The sequence below is a fragment of the Argentina anserina genome, chromosome 6 (genome assembly GCF_933775445.1).
Source record: "Argentina anserina chromosome 6, drPotAnse1.1, whole genome shotgun sequence".
Taxonomy (NCBI): domain Eukaryota; kingdom Viridiplantae; phylum Streptophyta; class Magnoliopsida; order Rosales; family Rosaceae; genus Argentina; species Argentina anserina.
Genome location: NC_065877.1, coordinates 30,281,623 through 30,300,864, shown reverse-complemented (window position 1 = coordinate 30,300,864; position 19,242 = coordinate 30,281,623). Strand labels below are relative to the sequence as shown.

General features: G+C 38.4%; 3 protein-coding genes and 1 pseudogene across 3 annotated transcripts; 2 read left to right on the top strand and 2 right to left on the bottom strand.

Moving 5' to 3' along the window:
• Positions 1-4,303: 4,303 nt before the first annotated feature.
• On the top strand, positions 4,304-6,472 carry LOC126799764 (UPF0481 protein At3g47200-like). Its single transcript, XM_050527028.1, has 2 exons — positions 4,304-4,448; positions 4,828-6,472. Exon 2 carries the CDS (start codon positions 4,868-4,870, stop codon positions 6,182-6,184), a length of 1,317 nt encoding a protein of 438 aa, XP_050382985.1. The 5' UTR covers positions 4,304-4,448; positions 4,828-4,867; the 3' UTR covers positions 6,185-6,472.
• A 436-nt stretch (positions 6,473-6,908) lies between these two features.
• On the top strand, positions 6,909-7,820 carry LOC126797257 (uncharacterized; annotated as a pseudogene).
• A 196-nt stretch (positions 7,821-8,016) lies between these two features.
• On the bottom strand, positions 8,017-14,029 carry LOC126801085 (heat shock 70 kDa protein 17). The gene is made up of 15 exons (XM_050528536.1): positions 13,916-14,029; positions 12,846-13,655; positions 12,181-12,413; positions 11,722-11,881; positions 11,054-11,299; positions 10,833-10,969; positions 10,366-10,708; positions 10,085-10,246; positions 9,718-9,792; positions 9,532-9,632; positions 9,377-9,446; positions 9,134-9,190; positions 8,959-9,020; positions 8,681-8,753; positions 8,017-8,557 (listed from the first exon to the last, which is right to left on the bottom strand). Exons 2-15 carry the CDS (start codon positions 13,617-13,619, stop codon positions 8,390-8,392), a joined length of 2,661 nt encoding a protein of 886 aa, XP_050384493.1. The 5' UTR covers positions 13,620-13,655; positions 13,916-14,029; the 3' UTR covers positions 8,017-8,389.
• A 666-nt stretch (positions 14,030-14,695) lies between these two features.
• Positions 14,696-18,858, bottom strand: LOC126798520 (OVARIAN TUMOR DOMAIN-containing deubiquitinating enzyme 11). The gene is made up of 10 exons (XM_050525520.1): positions 18,628-18,858; positions 17,899-18,098; positions 17,081-17,154; positions 16,791-16,845; positions 16,612-16,686; positions 16,213-16,286; positions 16,051-16,099; positions 15,338-15,422; positions 15,086-15,142; positions 14,696-14,986 (listed from the first exon to the last, which is right to left on the bottom strand). Exons 2-10 carry the CDS (start codon positions 18,064-18,066, stop codon positions 14,943-14,945), a joined length of 681 nt encoding a protein of 226 aa, XP_050381477.1. The 5' UTR covers positions 18,067-18,098; positions 18,628-18,858; the 3' UTR covers positions 14,696-14,942.
• Positions 18,859-19,242: the final 384 nt, after the last annotated feature.

Genomic DNA, 19,242 nt, shown 5'->3' with positions numbered 1-19,242 from the left:
GTCAGGGATGCGGTATTATGTGTCATTTATTGATGATTGCACCCGTCTTTCATGGATTGTTCTCCTCAAAACTAAAAATGAGGTTTTTCCGGCTTTTCAAACCTTATATACCACTATTCAAACATAATATAATGTCACAATTAGAGTTCTTCGTTCTGATAATGGGGTGGGGAAATCTGTGAATCATGTCTTTCAGGAGTTCTTTAACACGCACGAAATTGTTCATCAAACAACATGTCCTTACACACCTGAGCAGAATGGAGTTTCTGAAAGGAAAAATCGTTGTTTACTTGATATGGCTCGGTGTATTCTTTTTAGTGCCCATATGCCTAAGTACCTTTGGGGTGATGATGTCATAACTTCCGCCCACCTCATTAATCGTCTTCCCTCTCGTGTCCTTCAGGGAAAAGTTCCCTATGAGGTGCTTGCATCTCATGTCTCATTACCTTCTTTTCATAATCTTCCTGCCCGTGTTTTCGGTTGTGTTGCTTTTGTCCATCTTCTCAAACATCAGCGGTCTAAATTGGATGCCCGAGCAGTTAAATGTGTGTTTGTTGGGTATGTAGGACATCATAAAGGGTATCGGTGCTATCATCCACCTACCAGGAAGTACTATGTCACTATGGATGTTACTTTCTTTGAGGACATGAGCTATTTGCCTCTTCCGCTACTGCTCTTTAGGGGGAGAATTCATATTTTGAATAGCTGTATCATGGAGAGGGGGAGACAAGTAAGCCAGTAGATATGGTGATAGGCTCAATTGAGATTACCAATGTGTCTGCTACACAGGCACCACCGGATGATTCTGGCGGTGGAGTCACTCCAGAGATTCATGTACCAGAAGATGACAACACAACTGCCCCTTATATCTCCCGTACTAATGTTTCTACACCTGACCAATGCTCTCCTGGTACGAAAGATCACTCATCTGAGGTTAGTCATCCTATTGAGGCTAATAGTAGGCAATATGTCTTCTCAAATAGGTCTACTCGGGGTCAGCCCACAAAAAAGTATGAACCTACCCTTCATGCTAAAGCTAAGTATCATGTGGCAAATTTTATATCTACCAAAAGGTTGTCTAAGTCATATGAATCATTTGTGAATCAAATATCTAATGTATCAGTACCTAACAAAGTGCAGGATGCATTGGGAGATCCAAAATGGAGGAAAGCAATAGAGGAAGAGATGGAAGTATTACAAAAGAACAATACTTAGGAGCTTGTATCTCCACCACATAGCAAGAAGACTGTGGGATGTCGTTGGGTGTTTAAAGTGAAGTATAATTCAGATGGGTCAGTGAGCCGGTATAAAGCACGTCTAGTAGCAAAAGGGTTCACCTAGACATATGGCATAGACTATGATGAGATATTTGCACATTTTGCAAAGATAAATAATATTCGAGTATTGCTCTATTTTGCTTCTAGTTTAAACTGGCCACTCAGACAACTTGATGTTAAGAATGCATTCCTTCATGGAGAACTTACAGAGGAAGTGTACATGGATCTTCCACCTGGATATGTGGCCACTTCTCCAAGTAACTTTGTATGCAGATTGAGAAAGTCTTTGTATGGTCTTAAATAGTCACATCGTGCTTGGTTTGGAAGATTCTCACAATTCATGAGGAAAATTGACTACAAACAGAGTAATTCAAACCACACATTATTTCTCAGACATCAACAAAGGAATATAACAGCTCTAATTATATATGTTGATGATATGGTAGTTACTAGAAATGATACTGTTGAGGTGGATAGATTACAGAAACAGCTAGCCACAGAGTTTGAGATGAATGACCTATGTACACTCAAGTACTTCTTGGGCATTGAGGTAGTCAGGGGAAGTGATGGTATCTACTTGTGTCAGAGAAAGTACATCCTTGATCTACTAACAGAGACAGGTATGTTGGATTGCACTCCTATTGATACTCATATTGAGCAGAACCATCGGTTAGCAGAGTATCTAGATCAAGTGTCTACTGACAAACCTCGTTATCAAATGCTAGTTGGATGCTTGATTTATTTATCACATACAAGACTAGATGTTGCGTATGCAGTAAGTGTAGTAAGTCAGTTCATGCATAATCCCAGTGTGGACCACATGGATGTTGTTGTAAGGATTTTGAGGTACTTGAAGTCAGCTCCAGGGAGAGGAATAATGTTCTCTAATCACAATAATATATTTACGGTTTGTGGCTTCACAAATGCAGACTAGGCTGGAAATATTACAGATCAGAGATCCACATCAGGGTACTTTACCTTTGTTTGAGGTAATCTTGTTACATGGAAGAGTAAGAAACAAAAAGTGGTAGCTCGATCTAGTGCTGAGGCAAAATACAGAGGTATGGCTCAGGGAGTGTGCGAATTGTTATGGCTTAGAAATTTGCTACAAGATTTGGGCATTAAGCCTGAGTGTGATATGCAGCTGTACTGTGACAACAAGGCGGCCATTGATATTTCACATAATCATATACAACATAATCATACAAAACATGTGGAGGTTGATCGTCACTTTATAAAAGATGTGAAGATCATCAGTTTTCTTTTTGTTCATACAGAAGAGCAACTTGCCGATATGCTCACAAAAGGAGTGTCTAAGAAGGCTTTTTATGACTCACTTAGCAAGTTGGGCATGGTTGATTTGTATGCGCCAACTTGAGGGGGAGTGTTAGCGTGATTAGATGAGGAATTTCCTCCGTGATTTGTGGAAATAATAGTAATCAAAGTTGATTATATATATAGAACAAATCAAGAGTAAGAATTCAATTCAATTAATATACAGATTAACTCTCCGATTCTGAATTTTTTTCTAGGTAACAACATCGAAAATAGTAGAAGCTGTTTTGCAATATACTCTCAACATTGGGGTGACGAGAAATCAATTTTTCTGTGGTGTAGGTATGAAGTCCGCCACCATTGGGATCTAATTGAATGTCAAACACCATCACAAAATCTAATGTGGGTCTACCAACAGCATATAACTTCCCAGCAACTATCTCTAATTGTTGAAATGATATAGTTGCCCCTTGATCATCTTTGGCCTCGATGAAGGTCCATAATTTATCAGCTGGCGTACAAAAGGCCAAGACACATAACAGCGCCGCTGCCTTATTGTCGTTGGCACCAAAGAGGCAACTGCTTTTAATTTGTTCAATAAGTTAGTTATAGGATGTGATGGGAGCATAATCCGGTCACCTGATACTGGATTCAAGAAGCACAAGTCGAAAGTGGTACCATCATCTAATAAAAACATCTCTCTGGTAGACATGATGAGCCAACCCTCTATTGATCCAATACATTTGATCCGCAAGTAATGCATTATGAATCGATATGTTTTTGGTTTGAAAATCCTCCTATCACTTGCAAAAGTGTCATCTTTGAAGTAGAATGAATGACCGGTTTCGAGCACAAGCCATGGGAGTTGATTAGCAGGAAGATTACGCTCGCTGTCGATTGCGGCTCGCCAAGAACGGCACACGTCAGGGCAACTGAAGAAATCTGACACCGGCAGTCGTTGTAGAATCAATTGCATCACTTAATCTGGGAGTTTCTTATACCACCTTTCTTCAACGTCATAAACAATGAAGATCGTTTTGATCCAGCGGTGAAGCAAATGAAGACACCGTAACAACGTTCTTGATAGGCTGATGATCTTCAAAAGAAGACACCATAACAACGTTCTTGATAGGCTGCGGATCTTCATGCTAATTATGTTGTCAAGTGTCAACTGGACCTAAGTTGTAGCAACTGTTCGCAATAGGTTAAACCATTCCTAATGGCCTTCTCCTATTTGTTTTCGAAGAGTAACGCATTTATGAGACTTTTTTTTGTTGATCCACAGATCGTTCTAACCGTTTCATTAATAATTTGCTTTATGAAAATATGGATTTCATATTAAGATTATAGCTGTGTGTTAGGTTATATATTTGGTCACATCTAAATCTAATGATAGTAAGAACTAATTAAATGACATTCTTCCCCACAAATAATTCAGTATGGTAGATGCAGGCATAAATGGATACACCAAAAAAAAAAAAGATTATGGTGTGTCAATAGGACCTGCATGCACAATTAACATGAATGTCACCAAGTCATTGTACCGACAGGGCGACAGAGTTGTGTAAAACAAACTTAGGTGGGTGATTGTGAAGATCAATCATATGAAGGGAAAGTGAGATCGTTGAAGAAGGTTAGGTGCGACTGATGGTTTTGAATTCTGCTGGCAGGTGATTTGTGTTGTGTGGACTCAAATTCACTAAGAACGGCTATGGAATAAAAACTACTTAAATAGACTTGGCCAAAACAGCAAATAATTCAATCTGTCATCACATTAATAGCGTATAAGAGTGAGATGATGTCCAGCAAATAGGTATTGAATCTGATCCTAGCAACGAGCTAAGCTGCAAGGAGATCAAGCATTCATTTCACTACAGCTCCAGCATAAATTCCCAGGTACGAAAAACAGCACTATTGTTTACTATTTTCGGCGTCTGCTTCTTTGTCAACTAACTCTCGAAAATGTCTCAAGTATAAAGACAAGGAGAAGAGTTTGTAATATTATTTTCTGCTAGCTAAAATCAGAGTATATCAAATAGAAAACAACAGTGAAGAAGGTACAGACAGACCTAACTGGAAACACACACAAAAAGACATTCTTTACCTTGTACCACAATCAAAAACAGAACCTTTATCAGATCACAACTTTTTTCTTTTTGAGTTTTAGAATAACACAAAGATTTTGACCTTGGAGTGTAATTGATCATATCATCCTTAGAACATGTTTCTAGTTCCAATTAATGTGGAAATCTGATAGTAACTATATCAAGTGCAGCTTTCGACTGCGTTCTTTGAAGACGATCAGAAGCAGTTTCATGATGACAGAGGGCAATGTGAAAGAGCACCACTTGATCGAAATCAAAGACGAAGAAGACAGTGTGACCATAGCATCTTCCATTAGAATAAAGCTTCGTAGCAAAGCACCATTACCACCTAGCACTTGCATATACAGAGTCCCAGATGCACTGAAGAATCTTCATGAAAAGGATTTTGTTCCTAGTTTAGTTTCAATTGGACCATTTCACCATGGCACAAAGAAGCTGCAAGCCATGGAACAATCTAAGCTTTGGTACTTGCGCCAGCTCCTTGATCGAAATCCGAATCCTGAGACCAACTTGGAGCACATGGTTAAAAAGATCAGAGGCATGGAAGACTATTCTCGAGAATGCTATAATGAAAAACTTGATCATCTGAGCAGTGCAACATTTGTAGAAATGATGGTTGTCGATGGCTGCTTTATTCTTGAATACTACCGCAGAAAAATAGGAGAAGTTCCCACAGACCCGGATGATCCACTGTTCAATATTAGTTTAGCAATGTCACCAACTCTTACAAGTGACCTTGTTATGCTAGAAAACCAGCTGCCATGGAGAGTGCTTGACTGTTTATTCTTACTCACCAACCAAGTACCTAATGGAATGTGCAAGTCCTTAGCTGAGCTTACTCACAATTGTCTCCCGATTAGGGGGCCTGTGTCTGATGATCATCTAGAGCAAACATCGGAAAGCAGACATTTACTGGACAATGTCAGAATCCTTTCAGCTGAACTAGATAAGAAAGAGGAGATTATGCCATTTTGGGACTGTATGCCCTCTGCGACCAAACTTCAGCAAATTGGAGTCATGTTTCAACCCAACAGAAGCAACATCAACATGAACATGACATTCCTCGACGGAGTGCTGGAGATTGCACCAATAACCATCCAGGGTGATAATCCTGTCTTTCGAAACCTCATCGCCTTGGAACAGTGTGAACCAGGGCCACATAGGTATCAAATTAGCACTTATGCCAGGGCATTGGGTGACCTTATTCAATCTAGCAAAGATGTGGAGTTTCTCATCAAGAACGAGATAATCCAAACCAGTTTGAACAAGGAGGACATAGCCAGTTTCTTCAGCGACATTTGCAATTGTTTGGCAACATCCTCCTGCTGTAAGTCTTTTTGGCAAGTTTCCACAGCAGTGAGAAAGTATTATAAACAACATTGGTTACAAAGGTTGATAGCATACATCAAACATAACTATTTGTACAATCCTTCATCGATATGGTCAGTTTCTAATGCTGTTGTCCTTATTATAGTTCTTACGGTTCTGCAAACCGTATATACAGTCCTCTCTTACTACCAGTCTTAGCCTTCCATCAAGCATTCTGGTTCTCTCAGTGCCTTCAAGGTTCTGAAGATTGTTGTTATGCATGTTCTATGCAAACCATAATTCATGCTGTAATTTCACTTTTGTTGTTGTTGTTATTAAAATGAAGTGAACCCTGTAATATTATGTGAATGGCCCTAGTTTTGAGTGATTGTAATTTCCCCTAGTACTGGAGTATGCAATACTTCTTGTAATTGTTTGCAACACTTCTATTTTATTGTAATCTTTTTGTATTTTGTAATCAAACCAAAGGAGTAAAGTTTCTGTTATGACCAATGTTGCTGGCTTTACCTCTAGAAGCTAGAGTGCTTCCCTCTATTTAAGGCATGGCTTGGGATAATGTGGATAGTACTCATAAAGTAGTACTCATTATGTTCATGCTTTGGCATTAGAACCCTATGCACTAAACACTGCCGACACATTGCTGGGTTTGTAGCCAAGTTCGCATGAACAAGTCGTGTAGGGTTCTTGAAAATAAAGGCATGTTCTTGTGCGATGGGTATTCCTGATTATCTTTGGAGTTGGACCATGTATACGACCTGGAGTCCTACTCATCCAAGGAACAGAGAGGGAGAAGATTGAACCGGGAGAAAAAAAAAACCCTATATACATGGAAAAAAGGAGAATAAACCACTCTACCAGAATTCCTCCATCTGCTAAAAATCTCTTTGAGACTCGATATCTGAACACTGGAAAATAAAAAAGAATGGAAAACGGAGGAGACCAACCATCCATAGAAAAGCTCTCCTGTAATCTCTCCATGTACAAGGAGGAGCTTCAAAAGGTCAAGGAGGTTTTAGCTCATGACCCCGGAAACTCTGAGCATGCTGAGATGGAACGAGTACTCCATGAGCTTATAGCCATCAGAGAAGGAGCTTTGCAGGTAGAAATCATAATTCTAATTTAGAACTTGGAATAAACGTTAGTGCATCTCCTGGTTTTCCCAAGTCTCAGAAGAATGAGAATGATACAGGGAGTACTCTTCCCGATTGTGATGACAAATTTGCTCCTGGTTCAAGAGTTCAGGCAGTCTATAGTGAAGATGGAGAGTGGTACGAAGCAACAATCGATTTTCTTACCCCCATTGAGTATTACGTTACATACTTACATATAAAGGCTGGGGGAATAAAGAAGAGGTGGATCCAGCGAATGTGAGGCCGATTCAAGGAGCTGTTAATGCATTGTTGGAAGCTGAAAGAGTTGCTGAAGCTACTAAACAAGCAATAAAAAAGGAAAATTGCACGAGCCGCTTCCGGCAACATCCAGCCACGAAGCACACCGGCAAAGCTTCGTATGGAACTGGACGATCCTGAGGATGTGAAAATTGCCAAACGCAGGAAGCTGCATAATTTTAAGTCGAAAGTGAGGCTGGAGCAACTGGAAATCAATCAGAACAAACGCCAAAATGCATGGCAGCAATTCCAAACTACCAAAGGCAAGACGTAGAAGAGTAGTTATGCATCTGGACACAAGCGGGAGAGCATCTTCAAGTCTCCAGACGATCCTTTCGGAAAGGTGAGGGTAACCGGTAGCGGTAAGGGTTTGAAAGACTTCCAGAAGAGAGAAGTATTTGCATCTCAAAAAGGGAGCAGCTGAGGAAGACAATGAGGCTTCTTAGCTCCAAATCTATCTTCCCTAGCAAAAAGGTCCACTCTGAACTTAGACAAAAACTTCTGGTAGTATTAAAACCTGTTGTAATAATAATGTAATGTTGAATTATAATGTTCTTGATTAAGGCTCCACTCCTAATAAGTTATCTCTTTGGTTTGTTTTTCTGTGTCTAGAAAGAACCAGTAACAGAGCAACAGGTATCGTACTGAAAAGGAGCTACATATTTTCTCAAAGATGATACAATCTTCCTTGACATCAAAATCCCTATCATACTGTCAGCTGAACTTATAACAATGATCAAAACTTTTAACGAGGTAATATGATAGAACCATGAGAGCCTCTCGTGATGTCCGTATACGATGATAGCAGTATAATTTAAGAAACAGGAGACATGTTCTTGAGCGATTACCCAGCTATATCAAGGTTAATAAGCCCCCAACTGAAGAGGGGCTGTGCTTCTCTACTGCATAAAAATTGCAAGTACCTTTCTCCCTTCTAGCCCGATCCAATCTGCGATCATTAACTGGGAAGGTAGATGATGACAATAATACTAATCGAGATATCAGTAAAACCAGATCATAGCTCATCATGGCCCTCAGATTCTGACCCAGTCTTCTCATCTTGTGAGGAACTCTCAGAGCTCGTGTTCGAGTCTTTAACTTTTTCCTTGGTGCTCTCTGTTTCATTGCTTGTTGGTTTCTCAATTTTAGGCTTTGGCTTCGGAATTCTATTTATGCTGTCAACCTAGATATATAAAAAAATTAATTATGAAAAAGCGATGGCATGTAAGAGGACTGTGACCCAACGTAGAGAGATAGCTAGTATATTACAGTCTTATTTAATCGGAAAACAGGTTTGCAGCCGTACCTTTTCTTGCACATCAAACACCTTCATGTATACATCTTCGGATGTGAATGCTGGTGTGTTAAATCCAGGTATCCTTCAACATAGAATAAATGAGTGGGGTCAAGCAAATGGAAGCAGAGCATATAAACTAGTACGGATGGTTGACTTTATCTAAAGGGAACAACCTCAACATCATTCAGTAGCCCAACTTAAATAAATAGAAAATTCATCTTCTTTTATTTTATGGCATTTACAATCACACAAAACCGAATATATATTCCAATAAAAAAGAAACTTACTTTTTTTGTTCAGCCTCCTTTTTATCCAACCAAGTCTTCAATTTGTCACCGGCATTCAAAACCTATAAAACACAGAAGAATATCCCACACTTAGGCATCAGAGGCCACTCATATAGCAGTCAAATACTTACAAAATCACAGAGAACTTGAGTTCCGTTAGATATGATCCAAGTACCTCAGTGATCCGATCTTTCGGAAGCCAAGATCTGTTGGACTCCCAGCCTTTCACGATCTGCAGATAATCATAATGACAAAGATATGGTAAGATCTCATGGCTCACCTAGTGGTTTCATCATTATTTACCATCATAAACAAATGCAAATTTTATGACATTATCTGAATTTAATCACTATTTTATTTCATCAGTAGCCCTTTTTGGCACAAAACATACATAAACATCAAACAATGACAGTCTAACCTGCGGCAGCTCAACAAGGTACTTTTGAGCGTGTTTCACTGCTTCTGGACGTGCAGAGAGCTCTTTGAATCTGTACCGAGATTATCAGATTAGATATGTTGCATTATCCCACAAGCTTTGGTTGAGTTTAACTCGGATTTTATACTGGCACATACCTTAAGAATATCGGGTCACCAGTAGCTTTTAGCATATCTAGGCGTTCCTGAAACTCTGAAGCAGTAGCATATTCACCATCCATGTAGAGCCAGTCTTGTACCTGAGAAAAATGGAAACAAGTTTAGATTTGAAAAGTTGGGAAACACACAATCCAGTCAACTTTTGGGTTCAGGAAGAACTCTAACCTCATCAAGCTTTCCAATGAAGGTTTGGCGTTCCTCACTAGTTGAAATCTTTTCAAATTCCTCAGATGTTTCGAGCTGTATAAGAAAGTTACATGTTATAATCAAATATAGGGTAGAATCAACAATAATTTCCACAAAAGCTTAGTATTTACAAACTTATGAAAATACAGTTCAAAGGCTATATACATAATCATTAATGAATAAAAATGATAACCCAGTTGCCAGGATTAGATGAAACTAAAAGAAAAAAATCCATCAGTTTAACTATAAATAGAAAACTAGATTCACTAAGACCTGACGAAAAAATCGAAGAGATAAAAAAGCTTAAAGTTACTTAACAATGGGCCAGAAAAGCAAAAGTTTGCACCTTTTCTTTAGTAGCATATATGTATCCTTCCAGATTGTTTTTCAACTCTGCAGTTCTCCTCCGCTCTGCATCCTTTTTGTCCAATTCTTCTAGTTTACTTTTGGCTTCAGCAAGAGATTCTTTGGAAGGAGACATCGCTGGTCCAATTGTCTTCTCAACAATCTACATAAAAGAAAACAGATCAATTAACAAAATCAATGATACAGGCAGTAGCTTTTGTACATTTAATGGCCCCTCATTGCCTGTCAGAATCATAAAGAGGATAGCATGCAGGTTTATACCTTCAGTGGGACTCTGAAGGTTCGCTTCTTCAACTTTTTTTCAATACCAAGATCGGCACTACCTTGTTCTTCTACAGTAGAGTTGGACGTGTTACTGTTCCCCCCATCATCTGTTTTCAAGTTGTCATTACTTTCTGCTGTGGCGTTCTGAGCACCAGTTTCGCTCGATATGTTGGGGGAACCAGTAGTTGCATTCTCAACTGTCAGATTCTTCTTAGGAACTTCTACCCATTCTGTTATTTCAACAACAGCATCTGCACGATCAAATGACAAAATGCCACTTCTGCTCAAAGAGAAGTGCAGATTTGCTTTAATTGGAGAAGACAGATTCCGGGATGCATACCTAAAAGAGAAAACAAGTATATAATCAGATCAGTGTTTAGCTAGTGATTTAAGTGGACACAAGGTGCAAAGCATTTGCCACAAATCATGTAAATTTGGAAGAAATAAACATTAAAAATTCTTACTTCTCACTTGCATCTGTCAATCCTGCCACAGCATACATGGCAAATAGAGGGGAGGTGGCACCAGGAGGTAAAAGATCATCACTCTCGTATGCTAGCGAAACCTCAAAGTCTTTGTTATGGGTAAATGATCTGAACATCTAGCATTCAACAGAGAGAAGCTTAGCCAGGGATACTAATGCAAAAAGAACTTCCATTGACGAATCTCTTTCAATGTTACTCACCTTGCTAGGAAGTTTCTTCATTCGTGGTACCAGTAACTGTCTGCTGTTGTCATCTTTCAGAAGACCAGGTCCATCTAACTCAAGCACAAACCCATAGAATGAACCATCAACCATTCCTAACTTGCGATTCAGTTTAATTCCATCACTTAAATTGGCAGCATGCAAAGCGGCACCAAGAACTATGGCTTCATCAGCATCCAGATGTCTGTCCAACTCTTTCCTTCCCAGAAATTCCTGAAGCCTAGCCTGATGTGAAAGAAATAGAAAACATCATCTCATGAACAATCTTTCTTAAATATGAAACATGAATTTCATGCAACTGGTAAGTAGACATCAAAGTGGCACACAAGAATTTAATGGGTACTGGTCAGCCTGGGAAACAATAATATTTCAAGAAGTGTGTAAGTGTGTGTGTGTGTGTGTGTGTATGTGAGAGAGAGAGAGAGAGAGAGAGAGAGAGGCACAAAAACTGAAAGTGTAAAGATGATGCTGTCCTAGAGACTGGAGGATTTGATGACTATTTGGACAGAATGGTCAACTACACTCCAATTAACAACTTCATACCAACAAGCAGACACTGAACACCCATCGTATAGCATTCGCTAATGTAATTCATTGTGATTCCTTATCACTAGAAGAACCTAATAGCTACGGGATATAGTCCATACCTGTAATTTGGGCACTCTGGTAGCTCCTCCTATCAATTCGACAGCGTATAAGTCAGCCACTTTTAAACCAGAATGCTTAAGCACTTCTCTAACAGGTACAAGAGATTTCTCCCACAGATCTTCGCAGAGCTCTTCAAACTTCTCACGAGTTATGGTGCTCCTAGAAGCGAAACACATGTCATGCAAATATATTTTCAGAGGATATCACATAAGCAATAACATGACCAAGATGCCAGACCACAAGGTGAAAAGCACATGAATTTAAACTTCAATATTGGCTGAATTTTCAATAAAACATACAATATGCAATATCAAGCAAGAGAATGTGAGGGAAAAAGTTGGCATAGGCATCTATCCACATGTATAGCATTACATGACCTCTCCACCCCATTTATTCCACTAACTTAACAAATAAAAGTAACTAATGATGAGAAAACTTTTCAACAAAAGTCCACCAACCTGAAGTCTCGATCATCATAAAGAGATTCAACAGATATTGGAGCCATTGTGTTTGCGCTCAAAATTTCTTTTGTACGTTTCACCTGTTTCTTTAATTTAGCCATTGCTTTTGGAGACTTCCTCACATCAACCCCATTTCCCACTTGTTTGTTGAACTCATCCGCAAAGTGCTCAACCAACCGTAGTTCCAAATTCTGACCCCCTAGTTCTGGGTTCCATCTGACATCCTTGACCTGAACGAACAATTTGAGTACATGACTTAAGTGCTGAAAAATTAGTATACACAGCAAATTTATGAGCAATAAAGTATGGAGAAGGGGGTAGACTGCTTTCCATAACGTTTCTCAAGTCATCCTTATGTAAAAGGAAATGTGGAACGGAAACAAACTAAAATGACTCTGGTAATTTCATATGGCATGTGGATTATGCAAATCTATACTTTCATAAGTAACACAATCATCATTACCAAAAAAAAAGTAACAAAATCACGAATGCAATTACTTGATAAAATATTTCTATTTGCTTACAAACCCAAATCCATGTGGATATAGAGGTACAGTCTATCATTTATGAAAAGTCTTTCATGAAAGGATAGCGCGTTACCCGGTAATTGCATTGACTCAAACTCTTACATTTTGAAACATGCTAAAGGGATTAAAAATTACCTGAAATTGGTTGACCGACACAGTCTTTCCAAACTCCTTGGTATTATAAGCCGAGAAATATACAAGTGCTGCATAGGTACTGCTGGTGCCCATATCATAGAATATTACATGCTTAGACTCATTTGCGAAATTCTTATCAATCCCATACTGCAATGCAGCACCAGAATGCTCATTAATCAAAGAAAGAACATTGATTCCAGCCAACTGTGCGGCCCGGACTAACCCCTTCCTCTCGGCTTGTCCAAAGTAAGGGGGAACAGTAATAACGGCGTCCTTTATCTCTACTTTCGAGTGAAACTCAGCTAAATTAGCAGCATAACCCAAGATCATAGCCACTATTTCCTCCGCCGAGTAACTAGTAACCTTGTCATCAATCTTGAAGCTCACAGTTCCCCTAGAATCCTCCGTAACATCGAACGGCAAGTACAAGGAATCCAAAAAGCTCTTGCCGTGCTCGTAGGGCTTCCCAATCAACTCCCTAGCCTGAGAAAACACCTTCTCCGGGTACCGAGCAACCAGCCCCGCCGCTTCCTCACCCATAAGGCGGTCGCCGGAGTGAAACGCAACCAAAACCGGGGATTTCCGCTTGGACATTTCATTAATAGCAACGGAAATCGGGCTCTGGCCGCGTTTGAGGTTCACTACGGCGACTTTGAGCCACTCGGAGCCTAGATCTATGCTCATAACCGCGGATTGGGCCGGAGAAATCACAAGGCATAGCAGCGATAAGCAAAACCCTAGCTTGTATAAGATCGACGCCATCCTAGATTGCATCACTAAACCCTAGGGGACTATGACTTGAAGCTTCGTCTGAACAAAACACAAATTACAAAAAGACAAAAAACAAATAATAAATCACTGAAATTACAAACCGTTTCAGCTCAGCTTAAATTGAATTCTATACGAAATTAAAATTGAAATGAAAAAATTAATCTCCAGGACTCGTTTGCTTCTCTACTAGTGTTCACATTTTCTTGGAAACCAAACAGAGCCTAATACATAATCGAACGAGAGATAGTCTAAAATTGAAAGAGAAATGAAATCAGAGAGAGAGAGAGAGAGAAACTGACCAGTAGAAATGTGCAGATCGCATTCTCCAGAAGAAGAGTTGCAGAGATTGGTTGTGAGGTTGACGACGATGCACGAAACCAAAAGAGATGGACTTTCTCATTGGGCGCTGCAATTTTCGAGCACTTTATATATATGGGGAAGAACGTAAACGATGCTTATGTGGCAAGTGAAGCGGGGGTCTAGCCAATGAAGAATTGACAGGTGGCCTTATGTACACGTGGCGGGCGGGTAGACGACTGGTGATGTTGCAATAACGTAATTTGGAGTTGGCAACACGCCGGAATGGCCGAATGGTCACTTTTGAAGAGAAAAAAATGGAAACTTTGAGGTAATTTTTGTTTGGTGTTTGGAATTCCGACCGTAGACTCTACAATACTCCGGAACACTAAAATTTTCGACATTTTATTAAATTTTTGAAAACTCGATAATACTCCGAAACATTATAAAATAATTTTCAACACATTATAAAAATTTTGACCAACGATGCTGATAATGCTTTGGAACATTACAAAACTTTCTATAGTTCTGTTGGTAATTGCCTAATTGGCCCTTCAAATTTTCAAGTCTAACAATTATAGTTTCAGTATGCATGGTTAAAAAAAAAACAAATTAACAGTAAACTTCATTTTCAAAGATCAAAATAAAAAACAATCGAAAAGAGAAGAACGAGACGTAAGCGTGTTCAACCAAGTCGTTCAACAAGTCTAGCACACTTGCTGGACCCGATTGAATTTTGTCCACATTCTAAATGGATTGATCAAGTCACCTGAGAGTTTGAGTGAGGAGGTAAACCAAGCTAGCCGCTTGTAACTCATATATAGGTAGTAACTTTCTAAATTTACATTGTCGTAAAAGCGTGATAGAAATGCTATGCAGCTTTTATATACAAATATCAATAAGTTTCTAACTCTTAACTCACTCAGGGTAAATGTCGAAAGAAATAAATCGAATGCCTGGTAAATGCAGAAAGAATTCAATCGAATGCCTGTCAATTTACATCAAGGTCTGTCTGCCTGCTAATTAAGTCTAGAAAAGCCAATGCTTCTTTTTGGGACTTCTTGTGGGAACATCTGCAAATAGGTTAGTAAGACAATCAGCACTGTTTCCAAATTGTTAAAAAGAAACAAAATAGAAATAAGATATCGAGTAATAGCAGTTTAGTTTATCACCTGCAGTAGCATATAGTGAGTTGTAATGCACTTCACTCCAAAAGCTCAACCAAAGCTCTGAAAAGAGAGCCCAAAAGGTGGTCAGATTTGACGCAAAACATAAGAGCCCTCAATTGTTTCTTAACTGGAAGTTTTAATAGTACAGTACAACAGAATGCTGGGGCGTAAACTGACATATGTAATGTATTATGCGTTCTCTTTCAAGACAGCCTGACAAAATTTGATAAGATAAAGGAAGCAAATGAGATGTACCTCTCATATGATTCCCATCTTTAGGAAGGATCTCAATATAGCAAGTATCCCGAAAAGAGGTGATTAAACAAATTTTGGCTCCAAACTACAAATGAAAACGGTAAGGCGTTAGAAGACAATCATTGCGGATTTATAATTAGAGTGAAACAAACGAAATTATCTGTGAGCAAACAGGTATATACAAATAATTAACAGATACAACGCCATTATGTTCTATGAATCTGTACTTCAATCCAACAGATCTACAGTTTGATAACATTATGTCAGAACTATAACCAAATGAAACAAATATCGACTTGGATCATGATTTCTGCAGACTGATGCTATATTACTTAATGGAAAGTAGACAGCAAAGAAATTTCTTGCAGGCCTATTTATGAAATTGAAACCTGAAGAGAATGGTACAAGAAGTCAAGAACACAATAGATCATAACTGATGTTTCATGATTAGTGATGCCTATTTTATTAACTGTGGTCCAATATTTACTTGCTTCTTATGATTAAAATACTATTCACTTCTCATTTATATGCAAGGTAATAATAAATAAGGAAAATAAGATGCATGCAAACCATGCCTTGACAAAAAAAAAAGGTCCAAGTGAAGCAGAATGTTAGCATCTTCACAAAATAACCTTAGAGCAGGATTTTTTTTATTACTTTCTTGAATTTAAACGACCTCTTATTAAGTCAAATTGCATAGAGCTGGAACTTACTCGGTCTGCAGCTGCTTGTAGGGTAAGATGATCTCCCCACTCCCCTTTTCTAGTGAGATATTCAAAATAGAATTAGGTTCAGCTCTAAGTAACAATTAGAGATAAATGCAACAGTCTCATATTTGCAGCAAAAATCAATAGGCATGAAAGAAGATATCTAACTTTTTCATCTTCCTCAAGTAACTTTTGTACTTCATCGGGACATAAGCTTCATAGAGTTTTCTGTGATGCTTCAACTAAAACACAAAAGACAAATGTATAAACAAGTGAAACTAAGGAGATGATTGCATACAGATATAAGCTTCATTTGAAATTGCAACATCAACAGAGATGAATATAGATTTAAAAGGATACCCTAGAGCTACTCTACAGAATCTGCCTGCCACACTGTCCAGGTAATAGGATTTTCAAATCCGTATTTACATGCAAACAATTTAAAAAATTGCTCAAGGGTACAATTTCCGAAGCCGATCAAGCCTAACAGTAACTATACCTAGGTAAAGCACCACCAACAGAATAGCTAACATAAAGAAAGAAGTAGATGCATATGATCAGCCATACCTGCTTTATAACCTGTTTTCTTACATGCTTATGGTAATCCGCATTGCGAAACAACTGATCAGCTATTGCTCGAAACTGCAGCATGTTAAGCAAATATTTTACAAATCATGGATGCAGCATGTTTGACTTAATACAAGAAAACAAAATAATAAAGTTGACATAATTGTCTGGTATTAAACCTGGCAATTTCCATCACCCTCAATTTGTAGCTCAGATAGATCATAGGTAGCCAACCTGAAACAAATAATGAAATATAGTTACCTATTTATGGTGATTTTTCTGCTACCATATATATCATCCAGTATGAACACATGTAATAAAGCCAGCTGCTTGGTAAGAGCTAGACATTGCATGAGCTCACCCAATTAATGTACCCAAAGGAGAATAGTAAAGCAACGATTAAACTACAATATTTAATTCATGATTTAGTAAGAGAACTGACTTAAGGAAAGGTTAAGTGAACTAGAACCTTTCTGAAAGCCTCTTATGGTCTTGGGTGGCATCATTCACATCAGGTATCTCCCCATTCACCCTGGGAGTGTGCTGCAAACAAGGTGAACCAATAAGTACATACACATCAACTTAATAACAAGAAAGCTATATACTTTTTAACAACAGGGGCGGTAAAGATTACTATTTTTTTCATCATACACTACTCAAGTTGTGTATAAGTATGAAATATAGCTTTATCCTAAGTTATCAAGGTTGTGACTTGTGACAGATACACTTATAACCAGTCCCAAAACATACACCTATTAATGAGCATAAGCAAGAAGTAGATAATGCTAATTTACAAAGGAAAAAAGAAAACTTTGTATTTGCACACTAAACTCAACCACACGAACACCAGGACAGACCCATATGCCTTCAGGCTTTATAGGTAACACCTCCTGCTCCACTCCCTCTAGGTAGGTAGATGATAGAGTGAATTAGAAAGCAAAAACATTTGAGACTTAAAGTAAACCCAATGATCTGGGTACTTCATGAATCACCATACTGTGTTTTTCACATGTATCATATTCTTGTGTAATAAAGAGACTTGGGGTGTGTTTCACTGCAATTTAGCTTGATTAAATTAGAGAATCTACATGTATGTGTTTTTACTCTACATAAAACAACAGGATGATCCTCGTGTCCTGCTCTTTGCTCCATCAAAAGAACATAGATATTTCCCTTTCATACATACATATATACCCCCTGTATTTATACATAAAGAAGCCTTGTTTAAGGTGGCACGCTTCTGATATCGCCTGATCAGGTAAGATTAAACATTATTGGCCAACATACCGGAATTGAATCTAAGTGGGAGAGTCTCTTCCCCAGCCTGCGCTCATTTTTCAGCTTTTCTTCTTCAGCCAAGATGGTTGCAATGGTCTGGTCATCCTCGGTGTCATGGGAACTGCTATTCTGACTCGAGCTTGAGCTCGGACTTGCATTGCTATAGCTTCCATTCATACTACTCAACTAAACAAACAGCTCACACACCCCTGCAAAACATGTCGATATTAGATTGAACCCAATATTCACCCCACTCAATTCGATACAAACACCCAAACAAATGGAAAAGGTAAGAACTAAGAACTACCCATAAGCTAGAAGCCTAGAACCCCCAAAATTGTCACAACAACTTGTCGGATAATGATTAGTAATCAACTCTTCCTCCAATTATGGTAAGAAATGGACTGAAAAAAAAGTCGTTTATTTCATCGAGTCCTTATAAGAAAAACTCTTATCTGTGTTGAACAAGTCTACAGAACACCAGTATCGATTTCACAGAAAGGGTGGACTAATTCATACAAATACGGCTTTTCTGAATCAGTCTACAAATAGATTACCTATTATGATGACATTCTCAGACAAATTCAATCCAAACAACATACATAGAAATGAATTAAAGACTATTCAAAACGAATAAGAACCTGAAACTCAGTTTAGTTGATAGAATATCAGTGAAATTACTAAAGATGAAATCTTTAAAACAATTCCTTTCCTCCCATTTCAATCTTAGTTGTGTACCTCTCAGAGACTCAGCTCAACTTTTAAGGGATTGTGATTGCTTTCTTAAGCTGAAATATTCCAATCCACGGCTGCAAATGACCGAACAAGGAAGATCCAAGATCAAAAGTTTGCCTTGTCGGCTTGTCTTAGCAACCAAACAGGAGATTGGATGAACTGCAAGATATGCAACTGATTATAAAATTTTCAGTTTTGATTGGAAAATGGAGTCACTCTGGTATTGTTGTGCGACTTTATAAGCAAGTTTTTTTTTCTTTTTGAGAATTACTTTATAAATAGATATGAAAAGAATTTGAGTTATAAACGTATAATCGAAAACGAGGTGTGATTTATAAAATGCAAAATAACATGACAGCTACTCATCTACTTAAAGGGATTGATACCAATTTTGGGAACCACCTATTGGTTTTTTGGCTAGAAGAAAGGATGAATTTGATTTACATCAAGTGTCGTGATCAAAGAATTTTAATCATACACTCATGAGGTCATAAATCAATAGAAACAAGCATGACATGTGGTTTACCGTTTATCATTATATCAATATTGTTCAAATGTAACGACCGGTTAAGGGTACGATGTTGAGTATCATAAAAGTTTGGTTGTCTTAGTGGTGTA